At 37.1% G+C, this 23,867-nt stretch overlaps 1 protein-coding gene across 1 annotated transcript in view; it reads right to left on the reverse strand.

Moving 5' to 3' along the window:
* LOC134642759 (E3 ubiquitin-protein ligase rnf213-alpha-like) overlaps nt 1-23,867 on the reverse strand; it is a 51,510-nt gene that overhangs the window by 25,774 nt on the left and 1,869 nt on the right. The window contains exons 5-28 of the mRNA XM_065472029.1: nt 23,696-23,855; nt 23,380-23,514; nt 20,869-20,967; nt 20,665-20,787; nt 20,317-20,503; nt 19,832-20,005; nt 18,983-19,135; nt 16,937-17,547; nt 16,385-16,544; nt 16,089-16,306; nt 11,416-11,553; nt 10,917-11,069; nt 9,589-10,825; nt 8,843-9,027; nt 8,536-8,691; nt 4,841-8,392; nt 4,123-4,253; nt 3,794-3,889; nt 3,572-3,693; nt 3,221-3,334; nt 3,057-3,106; nt 2,378-2,528; nt 1,377-1,512; nt 957-1,138 (exon numbers count right to left, since the gene is read on the reverse strand). Coding sequence (XP_065328101.1) covers nt 957-1,138; nt 1,377-1,512; nt 2,378-2,528; nt 3,057-3,106; nt 3,221-3,334; nt 3,572-3,693; nt 3,794-3,889; nt 4,123-4,253; nt 4,841-8,392; nt 8,536-8,691; nt 8,843-9,027; nt 9,589-10,825; nt 10,917-11,069; nt 11,416-11,553; nt 16,089-16,306; nt 16,385-16,544; nt 16,937-17,547; nt 18,983-19,135; nt 19,832-20,005; nt 20,317-20,503; nt 20,665-20,787; nt 20,869-20,967; nt 23,380-23,514; nt 23,696-23,855 — 8,423 coding nt within the window. The remainder of the gene's footprint in view (nt 1-956; nt 1,139-1,376; nt 1,513-2,377; nt 2,529-3,056; nt 3,107-3,220; nt 3,335-3,571; nt 3,694-3,793; nt 3,890-4,122; nt 4,254-4,840; nt 8,393-8,535; nt 8,692-8,842; nt 9,028-9,588; nt 10,826-10,916; nt 11,070-11,415; nt 11,554-16,088; nt 16,307-16,384; nt 16,545-16,936; nt 17,548-18,982; nt 19,136-19,831; nt 20,006-20,316; nt 20,504-20,664; nt 20,788-20,868; nt 20,968-23,379; nt 23,515-23,695; nt 23,856-23,867) is intronic.

Raw genomic sequence — 23,867 nt, forward strand, 5'->3', positions numbered from 1 at the left:
TAAAAAAAAAATACAAATGCTATTTTTAAATAGATGATGTAATTTTTTTTTTGTCTAAATGCGTTTTTCATGTGCCAGAAAATTAACCACTTTGACAAGAGTAATTTTACCACTGAACATTTAAAAAGACTGTCCCTTAAAAAACCCCAAAGTCAAACAATTTGCACTGAATACACTGACCAGCTACTTAATTAGTTACAATTGTTCAGCTGCCCATTAACTTTCTAATCAGCCAAAAACAGTAACTCAGTGCATTTAGACAAAACAACCTGATCATCAATTGGTATTTTAAAACATAATCATTGCTAGAGTTGCATCTCTGAACACAAACACATCAAATCTTAAAGCAGATGGGCTTCTAAAGCTGCAGAAGACAACACTGGGTACAATTCCTGTTAGCTAAGAACAAGAAAGTGAGGCTACCGTTTGTATTAACTTGCCAAAGCTGGAGAGTGTCAAATTCTTCTATTGCACCCTTATGGATCCATCCATTTGTATCAATAGTTCCAGCTACTGCTGGTGTAATGGTGTGGGAGATATCCTTTGGCCAAACCATGGGCCCCTTAGTACCAACTACACGTAATTTAAAAACCATAGCCTACGTATCACAGGTGACCATGTTCATTCCTTTGTGATGACAGTGTACCCATCTGATGGCTGCTTCGCACCATGTCACAAAGATCAAATCATCACAAAGTGGTTTCTTGAGCATGAGAAAGAATTCTCTGCACTCAAATGGCCTCCACAGTTACCAAATTTCAATCCAATAGATGTGGGATGTGGGAGATTGACATCAGAGATGTGCAACCAACAAATCTTCATCAACTGTGTGATGCTATCATATCAATATGCACAAACATTTCAGAGGGATGTTATCACAAGAATTAGGCAGTTCTGAAGGCAAAGGGGTCCAATCTGATATGAGAAAATACCATAACCAAAAGATACCTACTTGTTTTCCACCCTCACATACGGCACACTGAGCATCTCTTTGTTCCCAAAAATTTCAAGCCAAAGGTTTCTGATATCTTCTTCATCATCCAAGAGAAGGTCCATATTGCAATCTCGGTCAATGATTGAGACCAAGTAGGCCAGAAGTGGAGTGACAACCGCTTGGATTTTCCTCCACAGTGTGTGTCTGAAAGAAATATTCATGCAACTTTCATAAAATCAGCCTGATCTGCTGATATCAACCCAGGGTTACAGGTGAGACAAGTAACTGTTGTGTCTTGTTTGGAGTTGTGTATTTTACATTTGACATAAAATGTCTTTCAATAAATGATGAATAAGTGATTTAACGAAATCCCCCCCCCCCCCCCCCCCCCCCCCCCAAAAAAAAAAAGGTATGGCATGAGGCAAATGTTACAGAAACTTACAGAAATGTCCCTCCTTCTTGAAGAGAAATGACATTAGATGCCTCATTCAGGACCCAGCTTTTTGGATTGGGGATGTTGACCTCATAATCCTTTAACAGTGAGTGAAGACGCTTCCTCACAATTTCTGCAAACACTCCTTGAAAACAAAATTAATTTATGTCATCACATTTTTTCACCAAAATGCATTTTGGCTGCAGTTTCATTGTAGCTGTGCATAACACTGACCCTACTGAGAGGGAAATATGAATCTGTGAGCTTTGTTTGAAACTTGTGTCTTAAGTTACCATGTAAAACAGGCTGACTGTTAGCCGAGATTAGCCACTAACTTAGCCTAGTATGTTTGCTTAGCTCATGTCCTGCTCTGTACTCATGTATTTAGCAAATGTTAATATTGCTGACAGAGTATGTAACAGTATGTAAATCTGCATTTAGCAGGCTTATTTAATTCAGTGGGAGGACACAGAGGTTTTTGCTGGCATGCCAGAGAGGTCCCTTCTGTTTTTCTTATGTATTAACGTGAGAATATGTGAATACAGCAACTGTGAGTGCTGCTGCTGTGCCTTGCTGGTGGCCTTGACCCAGTTTCCCCGACTAGCCCCTTGAACTGCCTGGAGCCATGAGTACTGTTGTTTGCACGTGCTTTTATTTTAGTGCTTGGCAACAAGTGAAGTGGCCATGTTGTTTTAGGTCCCAACACACCCAAGCCACGACTCAGGCCTGCAACGAGGTGTTTGCTAACACAGAAAGACTGTTGCAGTTAAGGTGTGTGTGTTGGTGAGAGTTTGTGTGGGCCCACCATATTATTTAATTATTTGGTTACAGTTTATATTAGATACCTTACCTTTTGTGTTATTGGAGCTAATCATTACTAAAGTGGAGTTGAATTTATAATTGACCTGCTTGTCTGTCAGGGAGTATCAATAGTAAGTAACAAGAGGAACCCAGGACCCCTCTCAATAGAACGTGGGACGGGTGTAACATTTACATCGTTATTTTCTAACCTTGAGTATAATTTCCATCCAGAAGAGTGAGCAGATTTTCAACCCTCTTGGTGCTAAATTCTCCACTGTCCACTTCATCTCTCAGCATGCTCACTGCACTCTGCACACAACTTCTCACCAGATCTGTAGTATCAAATACATCTTCCAAAACCTGAAAAAAATTATCACAAAATAATTGTGAATTATTATTAATAAGAAAATTAATAGCAATGATTAACACACACAACATTTAAACCACTGCTTACTGCTATCACTGCATTCTCAGAAGAGTAACTGTCAAGTGGGTGGGATATATTAGTCAACCAGTGAGACTGTCTTACATAACTCAGAATCAAAGATTTTCTGACAGATGCAGCTGTTTGAATTCAAAGAAACATTTAAATAAATAAAAAAATTCAAATTTTTTCCATATTGATATCATTGCAATATTTTAAATATCATCACTGGATATTGGATTTGATTTCATTTTATCTATCTCAGCACTGACAAATATGTTTAGTAGTTACACTGAATAAGCCTGGTACCACTGATTAAAAGTATTGAAAAAAGAAGACAATAAATGTAAAAGAGGGAAAGTGGTAATAAATGTTAAACCTACTCAGAGATGAATAAACTGTACTTTGGTCGTGTCGAAATACCGATATTCTATCAAGGTTTAAATGTGGTAAATAACACTTACAGTGGATTCAGCTATTTGTGGTACACCGGTGTAATCTTCTGTCTCCATGGCTTGGAAAAAAAAGAAATATTATTTTTTTTATTATTATTATTATTATTATTATTATTATTAGTAGTAGTAGTAGTATACAAAATATCCCACAGGAAAACAAATTGGTGATTTACCCTCAGGTGGATCTTCAAAAAGATCACTGATGCGTTGGTTTTTCAAAGAAAGAACATCTGAAACAAACTCTTTTGATCTTCTGAGATCATCGATGTGAACAGATCTCCAAGGACCTGAAAAGGTATGAATAAGAAAGACACAGTTAACTGTTGTCCTCTGTGAACACTCAATTTTTTGATGTTCATGTTTAATGTGTTACATAACACATTAAACATGAAACATGTTTATTAAAATATATATTAACATTAAAACATCACAAATTTGCTGACATGAAATAAAACCTTTGCTTTGTGTGTGTGTGTGTGTGGGTGTGTGTGTGTGTGTGTGTCTCTGTGTGTGGCAGGACTAACCGCCTTGAAAACCAACATAGGTCGTCCCACCCTCCATTCGAGGTAGCTTGATGACAAAGTACACAAACGTCTTCGTGTCATCAGTAGTGTCATACTTGTTTATTTCATTGAAGCATGAATATCTTTGAAATTCAAACAAGAAAGTAAAAGAGAAAATTAGAAATTTTGCACTAATGTTAGCAAATTATATAAAAGTCATTATGGGATGATCTTCCTGCTCACTTGGCTGAAGAAAGAATATTCCTTCTGTGGGAGCCTTCATCATATTCCGCTTGGATAATAAGCACTTTGTCTGCAAGTGTTGAGCCCAGAAATTCCCTAGTATTGAGACATATAGTAAAACATATATTTGAATAAACACAACAATAACTAAGTGGTATGTGGATCCATACATCTACTCACTATAATAGACACCATTAATTTTAATTGATTATAATAAGAAAGATCACAAGATATAAAAGCACAAGGGTGTAAAAAAAAAAGACAGGTGATCAGTTTAATTAAAATGAACACCAGCAGATGATTTATTTATTTATATTATGAATGCATACCTGATTTTCTTGAGGAAAGAGTACTCAGTATCAAACTGCTGGAGTGATAGCAGCTGTACAGCATCCAGCTTTATCTGGTTCTGCAGCTGTTGAGTGTCTGTTGCAGTGAGCAGCCTGGAAAAGGTTGTAACCTTGAGAATAGAAAAGAACCAAGAATGACAAAATGACAAAAAAAGACAAGCCACATTTTGTGTATTTTCATGTCTCCTTCATGTGTCATTATATGTAATTAATAAAGCATTCCACAAACTATTTGGTATTGTTTATACACAGTATCAGGTTTTCCTCACATTTAGTTAGCCACGTGAAATTTTAACTGCCTTTTAACAAAACCAAATAAGAATTATACTGAAGCCTTAAACAAAAAACTTAACTAGTGCTTCTACTTTCCATGATAATATGAAAGAATGAAAAAGCAAACTTGACAAAACCCTTAGCAGAAATAGTGTGAGAAATTAAGAGTATATTAAGTAAAAACTAGTTGTAATATGAAGAACATATTTTTCTTTAAAAACTTACTCTCAGTGCAACTAAAGAGTCCTGACATCAACACCCAACATATGCCAATAATGACACTTAATATTCCTTCTTTTGAACTAAAAATTATAGCAGTTTCAACGGGCCTAGAATTCAAGACAGATTATCAATACTTGGTTTAAACAAGTTACAAAGTTATTCAGTTGCTGTGTAATATTTGAAAGCAAACAAAAAAAATTACCTCAGTGAATAAGAAGCGTGACTGTTCAGGCTGCTGGGTGTGATACACAATGTAGTCTCCCAGTGAACTGTGCATTGCTTCTTTAACAAACTCTTGCATTAAATGCTCTCGTTCCTCATCAGGCAGTTTGGATTTTTCCAAACGAACCACTGAGTCCAGAGTGGCACAGTTGAGCAGAATGTCTTTGGCTTTGTTCAGAGTGACCTGAGCATCCGTTTCAGTACTCTCACGCTCTGTTACTTGCATGACCACAGAGGAACACGTGTCTGAGTGGTAGCCGATGAACACATCACTTGGATCATACTTCTTTTCTGAGGAGTAACTACTTAAGGAGACAAAATCATTAACCCATTCCTCCAGTTGTCTGGCAATGATCTTCTGTTCCTCTGTGAGGACAGTGTTGATGTCAAGGTAGTGTTTCTCCAACCTGTTAATCAGTGGTATTGGAAACTGCTCATAAACCACTTCCTTTTCTTCAATGACGATGAGCCTGAAGTTTTGATGAACTCTGCATTTCACACGATGTGTTCCTAATCCAAGATCAACATAATTTTGACCTCCGAGGGTCACATAGTACTGATTTAGAGCATCGTACAGACTTTCATACAAATTTTGAAGGTTGAGAAGCACAACTGTCTGTCCTGTCTCCATGCACACCTTGACACGGTTTATGTTCCTGCAAATCTGTGTGTATTCCTGATCCTTTGGGAAACTCGACCCAAAGATTATCTCTGGGCAGATTTGATGAGAGCAGAATATCTGTTGGAGAATCTGAAGAGCAGCAAAGTTTTTTGTGAGTACTAAAAGGTAACGACTTTCCTCCATTTTGGAAGCTGGACAGATGCTTTGCTCAACCATATCAATAGTTGTGATATTAGTATTGGAAAAGTCAGTTCCGACTTCTCTGCTGAATATGTCAATTACATCAACATCATCTTTTCCGCTAAAGTTTCGCAGGACTGCTCCGGTGATCTGATCTGCAGTAGGACGCTTATTTGACGTTTTGGTAATTGAAAATAACATTTTTATCAGACTGTAGAAATCTCGCAGACCAAAAAATCCTTTGCCTTGCTTGCATACTGTCATATATGCTTTTGCAAATGGCTCAAAGAGACGATTAATCTTTTCAAGAACATGTTGATCAGAGGAGCAGATTCCACTGGCACTTTTGATGAGCTCTTGCTTATTTAAATCTCCACGGGACACAAAAATTCCACGATTCATCTTGGCAGGGTCCAGTGCCCAGTTGGAAATTCCAATGAACCCAACCCTTTTATGAGGTTTTGGCTCATCATCAACACAACCCTCTTCCAGTAATGGGTGCAGTGCTTTCAGTGGCATTTTCGGGGAATCCTCAGCCAATCCAATCTCATCAAGAACAACTACTGAGATATATTCATCCAGGTTTTTGCTTTCTTGAAAGCGGGCACATTGCTTGAATGTATTGATAATTCCTTCAGGAGTTGAATGAGGGCTACACTGGAAAGACACCAGATGTATTTGCTTCAGCTTCTTGTAGAGGTCAGAATGTGATGTAGGACCCTGCATTGCATCTGCAACTAGAGTTTTAGACAGTGATTTGGAGCTTCCTGGTTTTCCAACAATAAACAGGGGAATTCTCAGCTCAATGCAGACCACCATCATGAAGAAGTTTTCTTTCAAAGCCTCATTTCTGGCTATTGTCTTACCCATGGGTACACCATTGAGCAGGAGGTCCTGCATGAGTTGAATTTCCTGCATTATTCTCTGTGGTTTATACTCATCAGGAAGAATTCGGCTGATAGTTTTCAGATATTTGTTTTTGCTCTCCAAACAGGACTGATAGCACACTCCAGTAGCCATCAAGAGTGACCAGATTACTCTGTCACTAGCAGGTAGTTTGTTTTGTTTTCTCTGTGATTGCTGCTGAGCTTCAGCAAACATTGGGTGATTTTTGTGGAACCACAGAAATACTTGCATGCAACGTTCAACATCTCTCAGACTGACAAAGCTGCATTCATCTTTCCTCTCCCTCATGAACTTTTGCGATGACGATAGCACTTTAATTACTGTTGGGATATAGTTTTTGTCAATTGCGCTGGCCTTCACCTGTCTTTGTACTATTTGTTCAATGTACATTTGCTCTGTTGTGTCATTGAGTTGTCCAAAATCCCAAACAAGAGGTATCATGCTGGGTGGTAACACATGAACACGATACACAAGCTGGCGGAGAGGGATGGAGCCAAGTCTGTCTTCAGTCTCCTCAGCCCGAACCCGGTAGCCCAGTCCTGATGCTTCCAGCCGCTCGATCATCTGGTCTGTATGTTTTCTGTAAGGGTTGCAGGCTGCAATTATCTGTAAGCCTGTATTAGAGCCAAGCTCTTGTCCCCGCACTGAATTATCACAAAGGACCTCCTTGATGCTACTGATGGCTTCTGTGGTGTTTGCCTCATCAAAGAAAAGTACTGAGTCAAGATCATGATTCTCTTTATTGGTCCTTGCAAGAGTTTCAGCTTCCTTCACTTTCTCATAAATCATTTCTGATGTAGTTCCTCCATGAACCTTGACCAGTTTCATGTTTTCTGCTGGTGCTCCACATCTTCTTAGTTCACACATAAATTTTATCAGCCTTGTTTTACCGCATCCTGTCTCCCCCATTATGATGACAGGAATGCCACACCTGAACCTCATATGAATTGCCATCATTTTGAGGATATTGTCGGTGGTCAGTTCATATGTTACATCGGGATCTGTTGGCCACTTGATGCCAAGCACACTGCACAGATGCTCAATCTTGTCAGCTCTAGGAAGCTGATCAAAGTCTGCATTGAAAGGAACTCTCTGAAGTTTTAAGCCATTGTACAGCTGTCGAGTCATGATGTTTTTCTTTATCACTTCTTCTGTCAAAGGATTTACTGCATCAACCCCTTTCTGGCCATTGGGCCTAAGGTGAAATCCAATGAATGTCATGGACATGTGGTCGTCATTAAAAAAGATGTATGGATGTGGCTCTGATTCCCACCTTTTTCTAATGAGGAATGGAGCTAAGTCTTTTTCTTTTAGTCCACTGATGTCAACGTGTTGCCTCCCTGGGCTCTGGTCAGTGATGCATAGTGATGGTGTTGCAAAGTCTTTGGACATCAAGATCATGAACTCAACCACAAAGTTTTTGAACCCACAAAGAGTGTCTCCAACCAACTCAAATTTGCAGAAATCTGAATTCTCACAGTCTTTCAACTGAAGATTAAGAAACCAGACAAAGTTACGCAGCTCTGCCCATGATGGATCGATTATACCACAATTGATTAAGAGTATCTGAAGACACTTTGCATGAGTCCCTTCAATGCCTTGGTAAGTGAAGTTGTCAAGACTGTCATTGTTGTGAAAACGTGTGAGGTACTGGTATGGCCTTTGATAAGCTTCACTCCTGAAACATTCATCATCCATGAGGGGGTCATCGCAGTCCATGTTTGGATTTTGTTCTTTTTGCATTTCCAAAGCCATAACCTCTTTTGGTGGACGGCAAAACACCTTTGGGAAAACATCCAAGAATGCAAAGTTTTCCTTTCGTCCCTAAAAGTATATAAATATATAATTACGTTTAGAACATTCAGGTCTATTCTCAATCTTAATATCATCTTCTCCTACAAGCTGCAAATCGCAAGTTCAGCAATTATCTGTATATAAACTGTACAAGCAGTAAAATCTCCACTCACTGATCTGGTGGCACATCTGTTCTGATCATTTGTGGTTTCTAGTAATTCAATGATATATAAGTGGTTCTGGCTGCAGTGCCACATCTGTCCATCTGAATCCATCAGGTACCGCAAAAAGAAAAGCTTGAATATCAGTTCATTCAGGCCTTTTTGCACCTATAAATCACGTATGAGAAAAAAAATCGGTGTTACTAGATAAAGCAATTTATGACTAGCTAAGGGATTCTCAAAGAATCAAAATTCACATTTAAATGAATAATCTCATAAATAATAGCACTTTCACTATGGCTACTTAAAAATTACTTACCGAAGAAGTGACATCAAAGTGAAACACCTTAATATCATTTTGTTGTGGTGTGTCATACAAAAACTGAAGAATCTTGTGATCATCAACCTCATGTTCAGTTAGTCTGATGCACTTCTTAAATGGCATTCCTTGTGTGGCACATTTCTTTAGCTTTTCATACAGTCTTTGGACATACAGTGACTTGCCTAAAAAGGTAGAATAACAATCTATTAACTGGTTGACAGAAATCATGTCAATAATTTTATTTTTCACACAACGCAAGATACAATTCAGTACCCTGTTTTCTATATAAATACTGCAAACTTATAATATTTATTGTAAAACTTATTTCAAAGATATTTGCACTTGCTGTCAGCATTAAAGTAACTGCTAAGCATTACTGGACATTTTAAAGTAATATAACTGAAATCTGAAAGTTACTGTATGCTGTGTAGACAACTATGTAGATTAAATTACAACAAACAGTGCTTTAAGATGGTTTTTAAAGGAGTGTACCACTTTAACAAAATTACATGGGGTTCCCTAAAAAATATGTGATAAAGGAACTACATATTGTCTTTATCTATAGTAGATGATATTGCAAAATGCATGAATAAAACCTTGTTAAAGTCTGGATTAAAGCTTTTAGAGCAAATCTATGCATAAACATAAAAAGAGATATATTTTTTAAGGTTTTATTGATGACCTATCTTAACAATTATTTTACATAATGGATTGATGGAGAAAAAGTCACATTTAAAACTCACCAACTCCTGCACGACTGGAAGCAACAATACCCAGAGAATGGCCACCTTTGAACACAGCATTCTTGTAATCTGAGGTAACGATGTAATGCTGGGACAAGTACTGCTGAATCTTTTCCAGTGGCTCTTGTGGCACAAAGTCTGTTTTGTACTGACTGAATGCAGTAGGGATGTAAGTGTGCTCTCTATCAGAGCTGCAAAAGATCACTAGCCTGTAATCCTTTTTATGGGAATGCAGTTTCTGAAAACACTTTTCCATGGCACAGCTAACATCATAGGAAAGCTGGTCTGCCCACAGCATTGTGTAAATCTTCTGGCCAGTGTCACCTGATGTGAGGCATCTTCTCAGGAAAAGCTCTACTTGTTCATAAGATGTTGAAGGGGTACACAAAAGCACTTCATCATAAGTTGGTAATGGCTCAAAGTCACTGGTCATGTACAAGCAGATACTTGAAGTGAGGATCTCATCATGTTGGCAGATTATGAGATTAGGTTGTTTTGACTTTAGGCCTTTTGGAAACTCCCTTCTGAGTGAATGATCTTTCGTCTCTGAGAGTACCGGTTCGTCTTCCAACTCATTCTGATTTCGGTTTTCTGTCATCAACTGCAAGAGACCTCCTAAACTCCTAATGTCTAGTAAGTCATGGAAAAATATTTCCTTGTTTTTCATGTAGCCATTCCACAACTCCTCCAACTCTTTCAATCCAGGAGCCTTGTCTGCTTCATCTGCTGAGTCACTGTCATGTGCAAAATGACTAACACTGGGTGACGATGGCTCACTGTGCTCATTATCCCTTTTGCCATATTGGTTATAAAACCTTCTCCATGTACCCCAGACATCTGATGTTGTGCAGTTTGCTTTGATAAAAGAAAGCATCATCAGTGCTTTGTCTTCTATTTCTGCATTCATGTTTGTGGGAATCAGAACACTGCACAAGTAGAATATTTGTTCTGCTGTGAAGTAGTTTAAGTAGTAGTGATTAAATCTCTGTGTGTCCATGAAGTTTTGCCAGTCATCAAGAAACATCTCCATCTTCTTGGATAGAGATGTAAGTTGTTCAACTAAACTTCCATTTACTTGGAAGCCACACAGGGTCTTGCAAAACCTAATTTCCATAATGATACATGGGTCACTCTGAGTTTTACAAAAAATCTTAGCTTCCCAACACCTGAAAAGTGGGTTCCCTGCAGTGTGAAGGTCTACAAATGCTTTGGCAAATCTTTGGATGTTTTCAAACACCTGAATATGAAGAAGAAATTAGATTACAGATGATATAAAAATATAAGTTATTGTTAAAACATCAATGTAGCAAATGATAACAAAATCATACCTCAGTGAAGCGCTCCACTTCGCTCTGATTTTGTTGTTTTTTTCCAGACATAAGCATAAGTTTATTTTGCAGTTCTTTCAGGTCCTCATAGGTATATGTCATGTTTGCATGTCCATCCTCAATTTGCAAGGTCAGTGAATTCTCTAAAGCAATCTATAAAGGGAAGAATCAAAAATGATTACTGTAGAAGTGTGTCTGTCCTTCGACCCAGAAACTATGATCCCATGCATATACACACATTAGTACAGTGAAAGGTTAACAGGAAAATCAGCTTAAAGGGGAACTGATCTAAAAAATTAATTGTTCAAATATGTTTGTTTCTTAGAATTTATATATATAATACTCAAATAAAATTACAAAGAAATTCACATAAAAGGTGACACTAACTATTACAAGAAAATTTTTTACAATGTTTTATTGTAAAACTATTTTTTATTATAAAACTATTTTTTATTTATTTTGAAATTATGCAACACTGACATGTAATTCATTTGTGTACCTTTTTCTGGTTTTGTGCCTTGATAAAATATATTCCCCTTTCATTGATGGATGTAGCCAGAGACAGCGATGAAAATTCAACAGATCCATGGCTTTCTCTAACAGTTGTTAACCAGTCCAGGTGGCGTGAAGTATCCCGCTGAAATGAGACATCAAACAAAAAAATTTATGTATTTCTAGGTGGACTAAATGTTTTCATGAATGTCCAATAAAATAATTGAAGATGAGTTAACTGGAAATATGTGTTCCAGACTACGGACATGGTAAATCAAAAGAGATAACCCAAGCAAATACGGGTCTTGTTATTTCACAAGGTGACACATCACAGACTGTAGTTTTTCTTTTTATGTACTTGGTTTGTATGGTAGTGGTTTAGTAATTATTTTCCACTTTGGCCTTCAGAATCAGTTAGGTAATAAGAGTGTTATTGTGCCACATTAAATTATTTGTATTCATATTTGGCAAACCTGGAGCGTAGTCCAAAATGTGGTCGTTTTTCTGTTGAATATTTTAAGTTCCTTCTGTTTTTTATTCAACAGCAGTTTTATTTTATATTTTATTTGTTTATTTCCAGTGGTTAATATTGAATTTATACACAACTTACAAACTCACTGCCTTAGGAACTACTTTATTATAAAGCTTATAAAGTTCTTATAGGTCCCACTCATAAGCATTTTTTCCTTCAATGTATTTATTGAGTTTTAAACTTTACAATAACACCACCATAAAACAAAACAAAAAAAACTAAACAGACAAAACAAAACAAACAACCCTGCTCAAGGATACAAATAAATAAATAGAAAATCGAGACACTTTGATTGTGAGATACAATTAGCAATACTCATATGTAAAATAGCAGTGACATGCTTGTATTATACCAGGGCCCGTGAGAAAATAGCAGAAATATCCAAACCGGCATACACCACAAATGGGTCCCATATTTTATGAAACTTCTTGTCTTTACTATGTAACTTGCATGTTAGGAAATCTAGTGACACATACTCCAGTACAGTCCGGTGCCACTGAGTCTTAGACGGGGCCGTGTTTGTGATCCAGTTCAAAAGGACACATTTCCTTGCACAGAAAGTTAACAGCCCATAGAGCTGCTTTCTAAACTTCCCCCTGATTTTGTCATTTGCTACTCTGAGTAGCATACACAATGGATTGCATTCAGTGTCAGTGGTGAAGATCTTATCCAGTTCACACTTTATGACAAACCAAAATTGTTGTATTTTCCAGCAGGACCACAGACAGTGCGTGAAGTTGCCCACCACTATTTTACTTTTAGGGCACAGTGGAGAAAGGTCTGAATTGTATTTATGGCGTTGAGAAGGTGATATGTGAGCTATGTGTAGAATTTTAATTTGGATTGCTTTTACTTTATTACAGACGCTCAGAGATTTAGCATTCTCCCAGACTTCGTCCCAGGCCTCGTCACTAATCTTAATATGCAATTCCTTTTCCTAAATCCTCTTCAAATAAGTTGTGTCCGTGACCCCAAACTCTGTTAACAGGCCATAAAATGTTTTATAGAAGTTCTGGTTTGGCTGAAATAAGGTTTTGGCTTTTCACAGTTAGAGACGGTTTGATTATTAAGTATTGTTGTAGCCCTTTGGATATGGTCCCTCACTTGTAAATATCTAAAGAAGTCGTGCCTATGAATGTTGTATTTATCGATTAGCTGGTCAAAGGACATAAGCTTCGACCTGGCCATTAAGTCAGAAAAAGGAAAAAAAACATTCGTAGCCCAGTTCCAAAAGCCAGGGTCAGTGGTCCCGGGCAGAAAGAGAGGATAGTTGGATAACGGAGTGAAAAGAGATGTTAAGTGAGACTTTCCTTCTAGTTTTTGAACCATTCGCCAAGCTCTAACAGTAGATAGTGTGAGTAGGTTGATATAGAACATCCTTAAGGTCTTAGGTTTTCCCACAAAAAGCAAATATTTCAAAGGGAAGTTGGACATAGAGCCCCTCAATATCCAACCAGACAGGAGCAGGCTGTTGTACCCAATCGGCAGCTATACACATATGGGTGCTCAGCTGATACTTCCTTATATCTGGGAAATCAAGGCCCCCCTTTGAGGATGGAAGACATAACGTGGCTATTTTAAGACGAGGTTTCCTCCCTGCCCAAACAAAGGAGCTAAACCAGCCATTTAGAGTTTGAATAGTTTTGTGTGGGATGAGGGTCGGAACCATCTGTAATGGGTAAAGTAGCGTGTGTAGAATGTTCATTTTCAGAAGAGCGATACGACTGAGCCAGGATAGAGGTAAGGACTTCCATCTCTCCAAATCTAAATTGAACTGCTCAAATAGGGGCGTACAATTACTTTTATATATCTGGTTGAAAGCAGGCGTGACCCTAATTCCCAGATACGTAAATCCCTGTGGGGACCAAGTGAAGGGAAATGGAGAAGGGGCCCGTGGTCTGTCTCAGACTGTCCAATGGCATCATCTCTGATTTATTGAAAATAATTTTATAGCCTGAGATCTTGCTAAACTTATTAATAGTTTCAACCAGAGAGGGGATTGATGTTTCCGGCCGAGTCAACACAACAAGTACATCATACAGCATACAAAGTAATCTTATGCTGTATTTGTCCTATGGATAGATCAAGTATGTCTGCCTGAGTATGTCTACCTGAGCTTGTACCGCCTCTGCCAGTGGCTCTATAGTCAAGGCAAAGAGCAAAGGGGAGAGGGGACAGCCTTGTCTAGTTCCCTTCAGTATCTGGAAGTTGGAGGACCGCACCCCCGTTTGTGAGAACTGCAGAGCAAGGATTGTTATAAAGTAACTTAATCCAGTTTATAAAATTTCCACTGAAACCAAATTGGTGTAGTGTAAAAAACAGGTAAGACCATTCAACACGGACAAATGCCTTCTCGGCATCAAGGGACATCACCAAACCAGGCAACTTTTGTTGGAAGAACTGGATCATATTCAACAACATACGCATGTTATTATATGAGTTGCGCCCTTTAATGAAAACAGTTTGGTCCTTTTAAATTAGCAAGGGGAGTAAAAGTTCTAGACGTTTCGCTAATATCGAGGAGAGGATTTTCAGATCCACATTCAACAAAAAGATTGGCCTGTAGGAGGCACAATCTTCAGGTAGCTTACCCTTTTTAAGTATAAGGGATATATTGGCTTCCCTTAGAGAATTGGGCAAGAGACCCTTTTTAAAGAAGTCATTGAACATGTTCAACAACGGGCCAGCTAAAATTCCTCGGAATTCTCTATAAAACTCAGCACATAATCCGTCTGGTCCCGCTACTTTACTCACAAGCATTTTAAAAAGGAATAATCTTTTTTTAAGATTGAGGAGAGAATTCCATGTTTTTCCACAGTCCATTCTGCAGTCTGTAAATTCAGTGGACTCTTTCAAAAATCAGCTAAAAACGTATCCTTTTAAATTGAAAGTCAGGTTATAGTTTTTCACTTTTTTGGTGTCATTTTATTCCTGGTCTTATGTTTTTTGTATTGTTGGTTTTATTTACAGAGAGATGCCTTTTGATTGTTTGAAAGTCACTCTATAAATAAATAAATGTACTTACTTACTACGTTCATTTATTTCACATCTAAAAAAATTACAAAGCAATAAATCATGGATATTGCATTAACTTTGTAAAGATCTACCATATTTGATCAACAAATCTGTAACATTAAGCCCATATAGAAAAGTCTAAGGAGCTTGGAAAGAAAAGCATCCAGACTTCTTTAATTTGAAGACGTTTCACATCTCATCTGAGAAGCTTCTTCAGTTCTAAGGTCAATTGGTGGAGAGTCCCAGATTTAAGCCCTATGGGAGTATCCCCCCAAGAAGGATAGTGAACCCCTGTTTGATCCTCTACCTAATCACACGAGCCAAGATGTGAAAACGGGTGTGGGTCACAATCAGCCAAGGTTTTGGGTGAATCCACTGTGAAACGTAGCCCCACCCTATCATGTGATTTCTTTAGGTCACAAGGCCCAGGATGTGAGTGGGCATTAAGGCGTCTGGGAAGGGATCTCAAAACTGGATCATAGATAGCAGACAGTTGGTGTCGTAAACCACCGCCTCTGTTCAAAGATGGTTGTTCACAGTGGACATAGATGCTTCTATCAGTCCTCTTTCAAACCATCTGTCTTCTCTGTCCAAAATGTGAACATTGGCATCCTCAAAAGAGTAACCTTTGTTCTTTAGGTGTAGACGGACAGCCAAGTCTTGTCCCGTGGAGGTGGCTTTTTTATGTTGTGCATTAATGAAGTGGCTGTTTGGTCTCTCCAATGTAGAGGTCTGAGCATTCCTCACTACACTGTACACAATGTAAACTACATTGTTAAGTTTGTGTTTAGGAGTTCGGTCTTTGGGATGAACCAGTTTCTGTCTGAGTGTGTGGCTGGGTCTGAAGTACACTGATATGTCATGCTTGGAGAAGACTCTCCTGAGTTTTTCTGATAAACCAGCTACATAGAGGATGACAACATTGTTGTGTTTGTCTTTCTGATTTTCCCTAGTTGGTGTCTGATCTTCTTTTCTAGAAGAAATATCTTTTAACTACGCTATGATATTTAAAGGAAGCAAGGTTTTTAATTTTTTAACAGCTTCAGTGATAAATCAGGACATATTCTTAATGTTAGTACTTCTATCCATTTATAGCAGTGATGTTAGTTATATTTCATAAAGGAAGGTCTTACCAGCTTCTTGGGTATATCTTTGTCATTATCAAGTGCCTTCCACAATTTTGCAAGTGACTCATTGAATTTCTGAAAATCAGAATCCTGCTTCAGGTCATACAGCATGGACGAGAAACCAAGGACAGCATCATGAAAGCAGGCCACTCGATCGACATCCATGTCATTTTCTCCAGCAGAGATTGATGCCAGGTCAACAAAAACTTTCAGCTCATTGATATCTGCAGTTAAAAGTATTCTTTAGTTGTTATGAAATGCTATATTTAATTGTTAATAATAAAAAATAGAATCTTCTGTACCTTTAAGTTCTTTTTTAATCCACTGGATAAAGTCTTTACTCTGGAGGAATTTTTGAAGACATTCCTTGCGACTGTCTGTAATGCCTTTAAGAATATTTTTTGCATTTATGAAAGCATCATCAATGCAGTTCAGGTTGTTTTTCTTGAAGCTGGAGTCATTCTGAAAAATATACAATTATATTGAATGACACAAAAATGTATTTTATAGAAAAGTATTTATACCCCAAAATAAATGTTTTATGATGGTTGTTTAGATAACACACATTTCATGTCTGTCATTCTTTTAGAATATTTCACTGTTTCATCTGAGAACAAGATCAAAATGATTTTTAACAGTGTCTGTAGTTCAACATGATCACTAATAGATGATAATTTATCTTAATAACTCAATTATATAATATATATCAAGAATATATTTTCTTCAGCTGAACATGACTGGACTCATCCATCAAAGGAGTCAAAAGTAAGTCAAATGTGAATATTTTGCAGGTAAGGGCTAGAGTTTCTTTCAATTACCTTATTTTTAATAATATTAAGTAACTTTAAACATACCATTTGCAGCAACTTCTCCAGTACACTGAAGTCCCCTTCTGGACATAGCATGCTTTTGATGTCCTCAATGATTTTGGAAGATTCAACTGCTAGATGAACATCCTGGTATTGCTGAATTTGGTTAACCCTTTCTTCGATCCATGTTCTGTTATCAGATGTGTCTACTCTGCACATGATATCTAAGTCCTTTTTCAAGTCTTCACACCTTCCTTTATAGACTTCAAAGATGCTGTCAATTTCTTCCAATAGAAGTTCTCCACTCTTTAGACTATCATAAAGCCTTTTGTAGTTGTTGTAGCAGCTCTGAAATATTTTGTTGTAGACCTGGTCAAGGGTATAGATTTCTTCATTTCTATCAGTGTTATCTGTATCTGATTGGTCTCTTGATAGCTCCTCCACTTGGTTTTTCCAGCATGTTCTGAAGATCATGCTGTCTTTGATGGCATTCAGCTCTGAAGCCATTTGGCAGGTTGTATCACACAGATTGAAATAAGTGATATTTACAGCTGTAGGAGAGATCAGTCCATCCAGAGTGCGGACCTTCATAAATTCATTCAGTTTCATTGTATCTGTGTTCTGATCAAGCTTTTTGTCCAATCCATTGAAATCAACTGTGGATTAAATGTGGAAAAGACGTAAGCATAAAAATGACTGTGAAAATATAACACCAAAAATTATTTTCCTAGTCCTTTCCTAGTTTAATTATTTCGGGACCCAAAGAGTTCATTATTCACTCTTTCAATATGAAGTAGCAACAGCCTTTTAAGATCAATAGAATTCCTCCTGAATTCTGTCCTTCCAGAAGCTCCTATATGGATCTATTTTTTTTTTTTACAGTGTTAAAAAATGAATGTCCACACTTCTAATGAAAAACTACTAAGAAATGTTCTGCTTACCCAAAACAATGAATTGGTTCTATAAACATTCAGGGTGAGGTCTTAGAAAAGAGTTTCAGGACACAGCAGTAGCTCTAGCACCACATTGACACCCTTGAACCATCCCAGGCCAAATGCATGCTCATTGTGATAACATACCCTCTCCCAGTAATATGAACAAGCAAAATAAAACATTCGATTGGAAACTGTCACTGCCGTATCAGATGCAATAAAATCATTCTTTTGTAAATCATGTTAGCATGTTTTATTTAAATGTTCTTCAAAACTTCTGGCTTTTGAAAAGCTAAATTCTATTCCAGGCATAAAAGAACCTGTGCCCACACCTTTCATTGCAAAACTGACATTATGCCTCCTTGGTAAATCCTGAGAATAACTTTATAACACCAAAAGAATGCTTTATGTTTGTGTAGACCATTAGTAAATTTGTCCCAGAGGTATTAGTTTTTTAAAAATATCTCTATCATTGAGGAGATATCAGACCTTTTTTTTCTGCAGTCTTATCTAGTACAGGGCCAAATGCTCCATCACCGCCTTAACAGCACCTGATGTGCAGGAGTACTCAGAGAAAACCCACAGAGTCATACAGAAAAGCTTCCACGGAGGTTTAAACTGTGAACTTTTTACTCTGATATGACAGTTGTAACAATTAAATAAAAAGAGTATGATGATATAAAAATATAATAGTAAAAATTAAGTTCTGAAAATGCTGGGACCTTTCACCAACTGCAAACTGTCGGAGTATCATGAAACAAAAGCTACAGCAAAGAAGACTGCTGAGCAGCTAGAATACTATGTAAGACAAAAATTGAATAACATTCCTCTCCCAAAAGTCCAGCCGCTGCTCTTCTCAGTTCCCAGACATTTACAGACTGTTGTTAAAAGAAGACCAGATGCTGCACAATGAAACATGGCCCTTTCCCAAATTTTTGAGATGTGTTGCTGCCATCAAATAAAAAATAAGCTAATATTTTTCTTAATATTGTACACTTTCTCAGTGTAAACATTTGATATGTTTTATATCTACTGTAAACAAAATATAGGTTTCATGAGAGTTGCATTTTGTTTTTATTTACATTTTACAGAGCATCTCAACATTTTTGGAATTTAGTTTGCAAGCTTCTTTTTTTCTCCGTTTGCTAGCACCACACACCTTTAACATGTTCTGGAACTTCCTGGCACATTTGTAGAAGACTTTTGACCCGCTCCTTCTCAGTATTCACAGCCTCTGCTTCTTCTTCTCTCAGTCTTAGTAATGTTTTCATGTTTTGCTCATCTTTGCAGCGACCATCATCACATAGACCATCTGGAGAAGCATAAACACTTTGATGACCAGAAATATAGATAAATAATGTAATGCTCCACAATACATAACACCCACTGAAATTTTGTTATCATTTTACTTGTACATTTCCTGCCACACACACACACACACACACACACACACACACACACACACACACACACACACACACACACACACACACACACACACACACACACACACACATCTCTTTGTATTTCTGGGTTGTGAATTAAACAGATTAGAAACCATTTATTCAGTAAATATGCAAATATCTTTGTTTACCTAGATTTTATCAAATAGACCATTCAAACTTCTGCTGATTTTATAGAACATTGGCTGTTATTAATTTGTTCGTGGTACTGGGAGCAATAACATGCTTTACATTTTATGTGAAACTGCAATGTAACTGTAGAGAGTTTATTCATGTAACATAATTTTTAAAATTGCAAATTGTGTTACTAAATTCAAATGTCTAGATGAATTTCATTTCATACTTTGGGATGTGTTCTAGAAGGTGAAATAATAATAATATTAATAATAATAAAACAAATCAAACACAAAACAAAAAAGACCCTTCAGAGGAAAAGAGTAGTGCACAGAAACAATCTGAAGTAATAGGAAGTAGACAAAAGAGTGAAGAAAAGAAAGAGGAATGCTAAGCAGAACTGGCAGAAGTAGATAGATATTCGTATTCACCTGTCTTCAGCAAATCAAGAAATTCACGTTTTCTCTGGAAAATGTGAAGTAGAGCTTTAAACTGAATGTCTCCATTGAGGAACTTTTCTGATACAGATTTGAATGCTGAAGCCCCCAAAGCTATCATGGTTTGTGCTTCATCTGAAAATGATTCAACCAATCCCGCTCTAGCACCTGGAAAACAAGAGTACAAAAACCCAAACACATTTTACTGACTTTTTAGATAAAATAAAATAAAAGTCTAGTTATGGCTTTCTACATTTATTTTCTAAAATTTGTTAAATAGATAAACTACACAAATAACACATCCAGCCTTACAAACCCACAGCCTGGCATTTACGTTCACATATTTATGTAAAATATAATATAAACATGAAATGGGCAATACACAGAAATATGCAATTAATATTATGTTAGAGAGTAACAATAATCTAGACATTAATAAAGAGTAGTAGTACTTTTTTTTTTTCAATTTTAAAGTTTACCTGCCAATTGGAAGATAGTTTTGGCCATGGGCCAGTTCATAAGATACTCAAATATTAAGTCTTCGCCTTGAATGTACTCTCCATTCACTTTGGGCCATGACTCCACCACAACAACAGACATAAGCTTCAGAAACTTTGTGATATTATGTCTGTTCAAAAGATTCAACACCCCTTCACCAGATTTATCCTAAGCAGAAAAAGGGGAATAGGTTAATGTGTGTGTGTGTGTGTGTGTTAATATGAATTTATAACTTTTTCTATTACTCCGCCCCCTCTCAATTTCCATTGAATGTACAATTATATCATGTGAAATTAATAAGCATTTTTCATAATTTTTTGAAATCATACCTGGCAAATACGTGCAACTGCCTCCAGTGCACATTTCTCCATTGTGCTGCATAACAATGGACATGTAATGCTCGCCTTTTCCATTGTGGTACAGTATATTCCAATTTGATTTACATGATTTTCCTAGCACACAAGCACATATCATCAGTATGTTTTTCAGGTGCACATGTAATGATGATAACTCAAATATAAATTCATTCTTACATTTTTCAGTTTGCCTTCAAAATCCTTCATGAATGTACTTCTCCAGTTTTTAGTGTGTTCCTCACGACTAAAAGATACTGTCAGGATATCGCTCCATACCTACAAAAAAGATGTGCATTTTAATAGATTATTGCAGTGCCCACTAATAGGCATGTTAACTTGTACTTGATAAAAAAAAAAGTATTAAAATGTGAAACTCTGAAATTACAGTCCAGAAAACTAAGGACTTCAACTGTTCAAATTTCACAGAAAATTGCCTGATACCACCGCCAATTGCCTTGGTATTAGATGCTTGACAGTAACAAGTGGTCCTAGTATTTAAAATTTAACTGTTTGTTTGTTGCTATATTTAAAATGACAAATGATTTGAGATGATTCTGAAAAAGGAGAGGCAGACAGCTGTGAGTTTTTTTTTCACTTGTAGCATGAAGAAAAAAACTAACTAGGACAGCTATCTTAAAAAGAGACGTGATGCATTATTAATCCAGATAGCTGCAATTGTGACTGATTTAGCCTAGAGTACTTAGTGAACTGAAGTCGGCAAATATCAAAAGAACTCCTGTAGGTAAAAACATTTTTTTCATGAAATTGGTTTGATTTTAGTTCTCTTTTTTCAAAAGCTAATTCATAGTTCTAGTTATGTCTGGCTCTTTTTATATGTGTAAAACAATAGCTTAGAGCAGACTGTAAGCCTAAATAAGGATTAAGTCCACACTTGATCCGTACTTTAATGCACCTATCACACAAGCTATTCTTGTAGAAAAAAAAGATATTTTTTTTATTAATGTGCTTTACTTCACAGAAAATAAATGTGGTACACATTTAATTAAAAACAAAAAACAAAAGCAATCAAAAGCAAAATGAGACTATTGTTCACTTGCTTTGGTCCCCAACTATGAAAATGTTTTGAGATGGGCAAAGACGAGGCCACAAGGTACATATAAACTACCGGTCAAAAGTTTAAACACACCTTCTCCTTTAATCCCCAAAAGTTGATTCTGTTCATCTGGACGTAGTGTTTTCAGCGGGAGAAATGTTTCGTCACTCATCATTAATATCCAGAGAATTTGCATATTAATGATCAAGCAACTGATCTTCTTTCAGTGGTGCAGGTTTCAGTCATTATGCAAATGTACTGTTTATAAGACTGGGGAAACCTGCAGTCAGCTGAGACTGAAGAAGTCACTTGGATGAGTGACGAAACATTTCTCCCACTTAAAACATCCAGATGAATAAAATTAACTTTTGGGGATTTACTTACCTGGATGATTGAGCATGAATCAAGACCTTCTCCTTTTATGTTTTTATCTTGATTTTCATGACTATTTACATTGTAGATTCTTACTGAAGGCAACGAAACTATGAATGAACACATGTGGAATTATGTAGTACACAAAAAAAATGTGAAATAACTCAAAACATGTTTAATATTTTAGGTTTTTCAAAATAGCCACCCTTTGTTTTGATTACTGCTGTGCACACTCTTAGCGTTCTCTCTCTGAGCTTCATGAGGTCGTCAACTGAAATGGTTTTCCAACAGTCCTGAAGGAGTTCCCACAGATCCTGAGCACTTGTTGGCCCTTTTGGCCCTTTTGCCTTCACTCTGTGGTCCATCTCATCCCAAATCATCTCGATTGGGTTTAGGTCAGGTGACTGTGGAGGCCAGACCATGGTGCAGCACTCCATCACTCTCCTTCTTGGTCAAATAGCCCTTACACGGCCAAGAGGTGTGTTTGGGGTCATTGTCCTGTTGAAAAATAAATGATGGTCCAAACCGGATGGGATGGAGGATGCTGTGGTAGCCATGCTGGGGTGGTCCTCATGCCAGCCAGTTCCATTGTTGATGGTTTTTGTGACTGCACTTGGGGACACATTCAAAGTTTGAGCAATTATCCAGACTGACTGACCTTCACTTCTTAAAGTAATGATGGACTGTCATTTCTCTTTACTTAGCTGGTTGGTTCTTGCCATAATATGAATTCTAACAGTTGTGAAATAGGGCTGTCAGCTGTGTACCAACCTGACTTCTGCACAACACAACTGATGGTTCCAACACCATTAAGAAGGCAAGAAATTCCACAAACGAACCCTGACTTGACACACCTTTGAAGTGAAATCATTTCAGGACTACATCATGAAGCTCACTGAGAGAAGGCAGAGGGTTTGCAGTGCTGTCAACAAAGCAAATGGTGGCTACTCAGAGGAATCTAAAATATAAAACATATTTAGATTTATTTATCTTTTTCTTTCTTTGCTACATAATTCCACATATCTTGCTTCATATATTTGATGTCTTCAGTTTGTATCTACAATGTAGAAAGTAGTAAAAATGAAGACAAACCATTAAATGAGAAGGTGTGTCCAAACCTTCGACTGTTAGTGTACATTGATTTCCTCTTTTTTTGTTTTGTAAGATGAGCTATATCTAAGTGGCTACTGTGCTGATGATCAAAGTGAATTATTTATATGACACCATAACAGAGAACAAGAGCTTACTTAATTTCTACTTACCTTCATTTCATTGGGTACAGAAAACTGCAAAGGATTCCATTCATTGAGCAGTTTATTACTGAAGGTATTTCTCCGCCACTTCCTCATTGTTTCTAATGTCTCTCCAAATGACTCTTCCTGAATTTGCTCTCTTGTCTGTAACAGTTGTAAATTTCTTTATGAAATAAACTAAACTAAACGCTGTCAATGTGATAAATCAACAATTACATTTAAGCATTAAAACTTAAGTATTTTTTTAATTTTGAGGTTTAGCTAAAAGAAACATAAAGACATTTTGTACATATGGTAGTCCAACCGACTAACAAGCAGCTCTGACCTGGGAATCACTGTGGCCATAGACCTTGGCTATCAGACAGACTAGGTCAAGGAAGTGGAGAGGAAGGTCAGAGTAATTTGGACCTTTTGTGAAATTGCAGACAGAGCCAAGAAGCATTACTGCAGTTTTCAGGCAACACTCTCCATTTTTGTCATCGAAACTAGGAGAAGAA

The sequence above is a fragment of the Pelmatolapia mariae genome, linkage group LG15 (assembly GCF_036321145.2).
Source record: "Pelmatolapia mariae isolate MD_Pm_ZW linkage group LG15, Pm_UMD_F_2, whole genome shotgun sequence".
In the NCBI taxonomy this organism is placed as follows: Eukaryota; Metazoa; Chordata; class Actinopteri; order Cichliformes; family Cichlidae; genus Pelmatolapia; species Pelmatolapia mariae.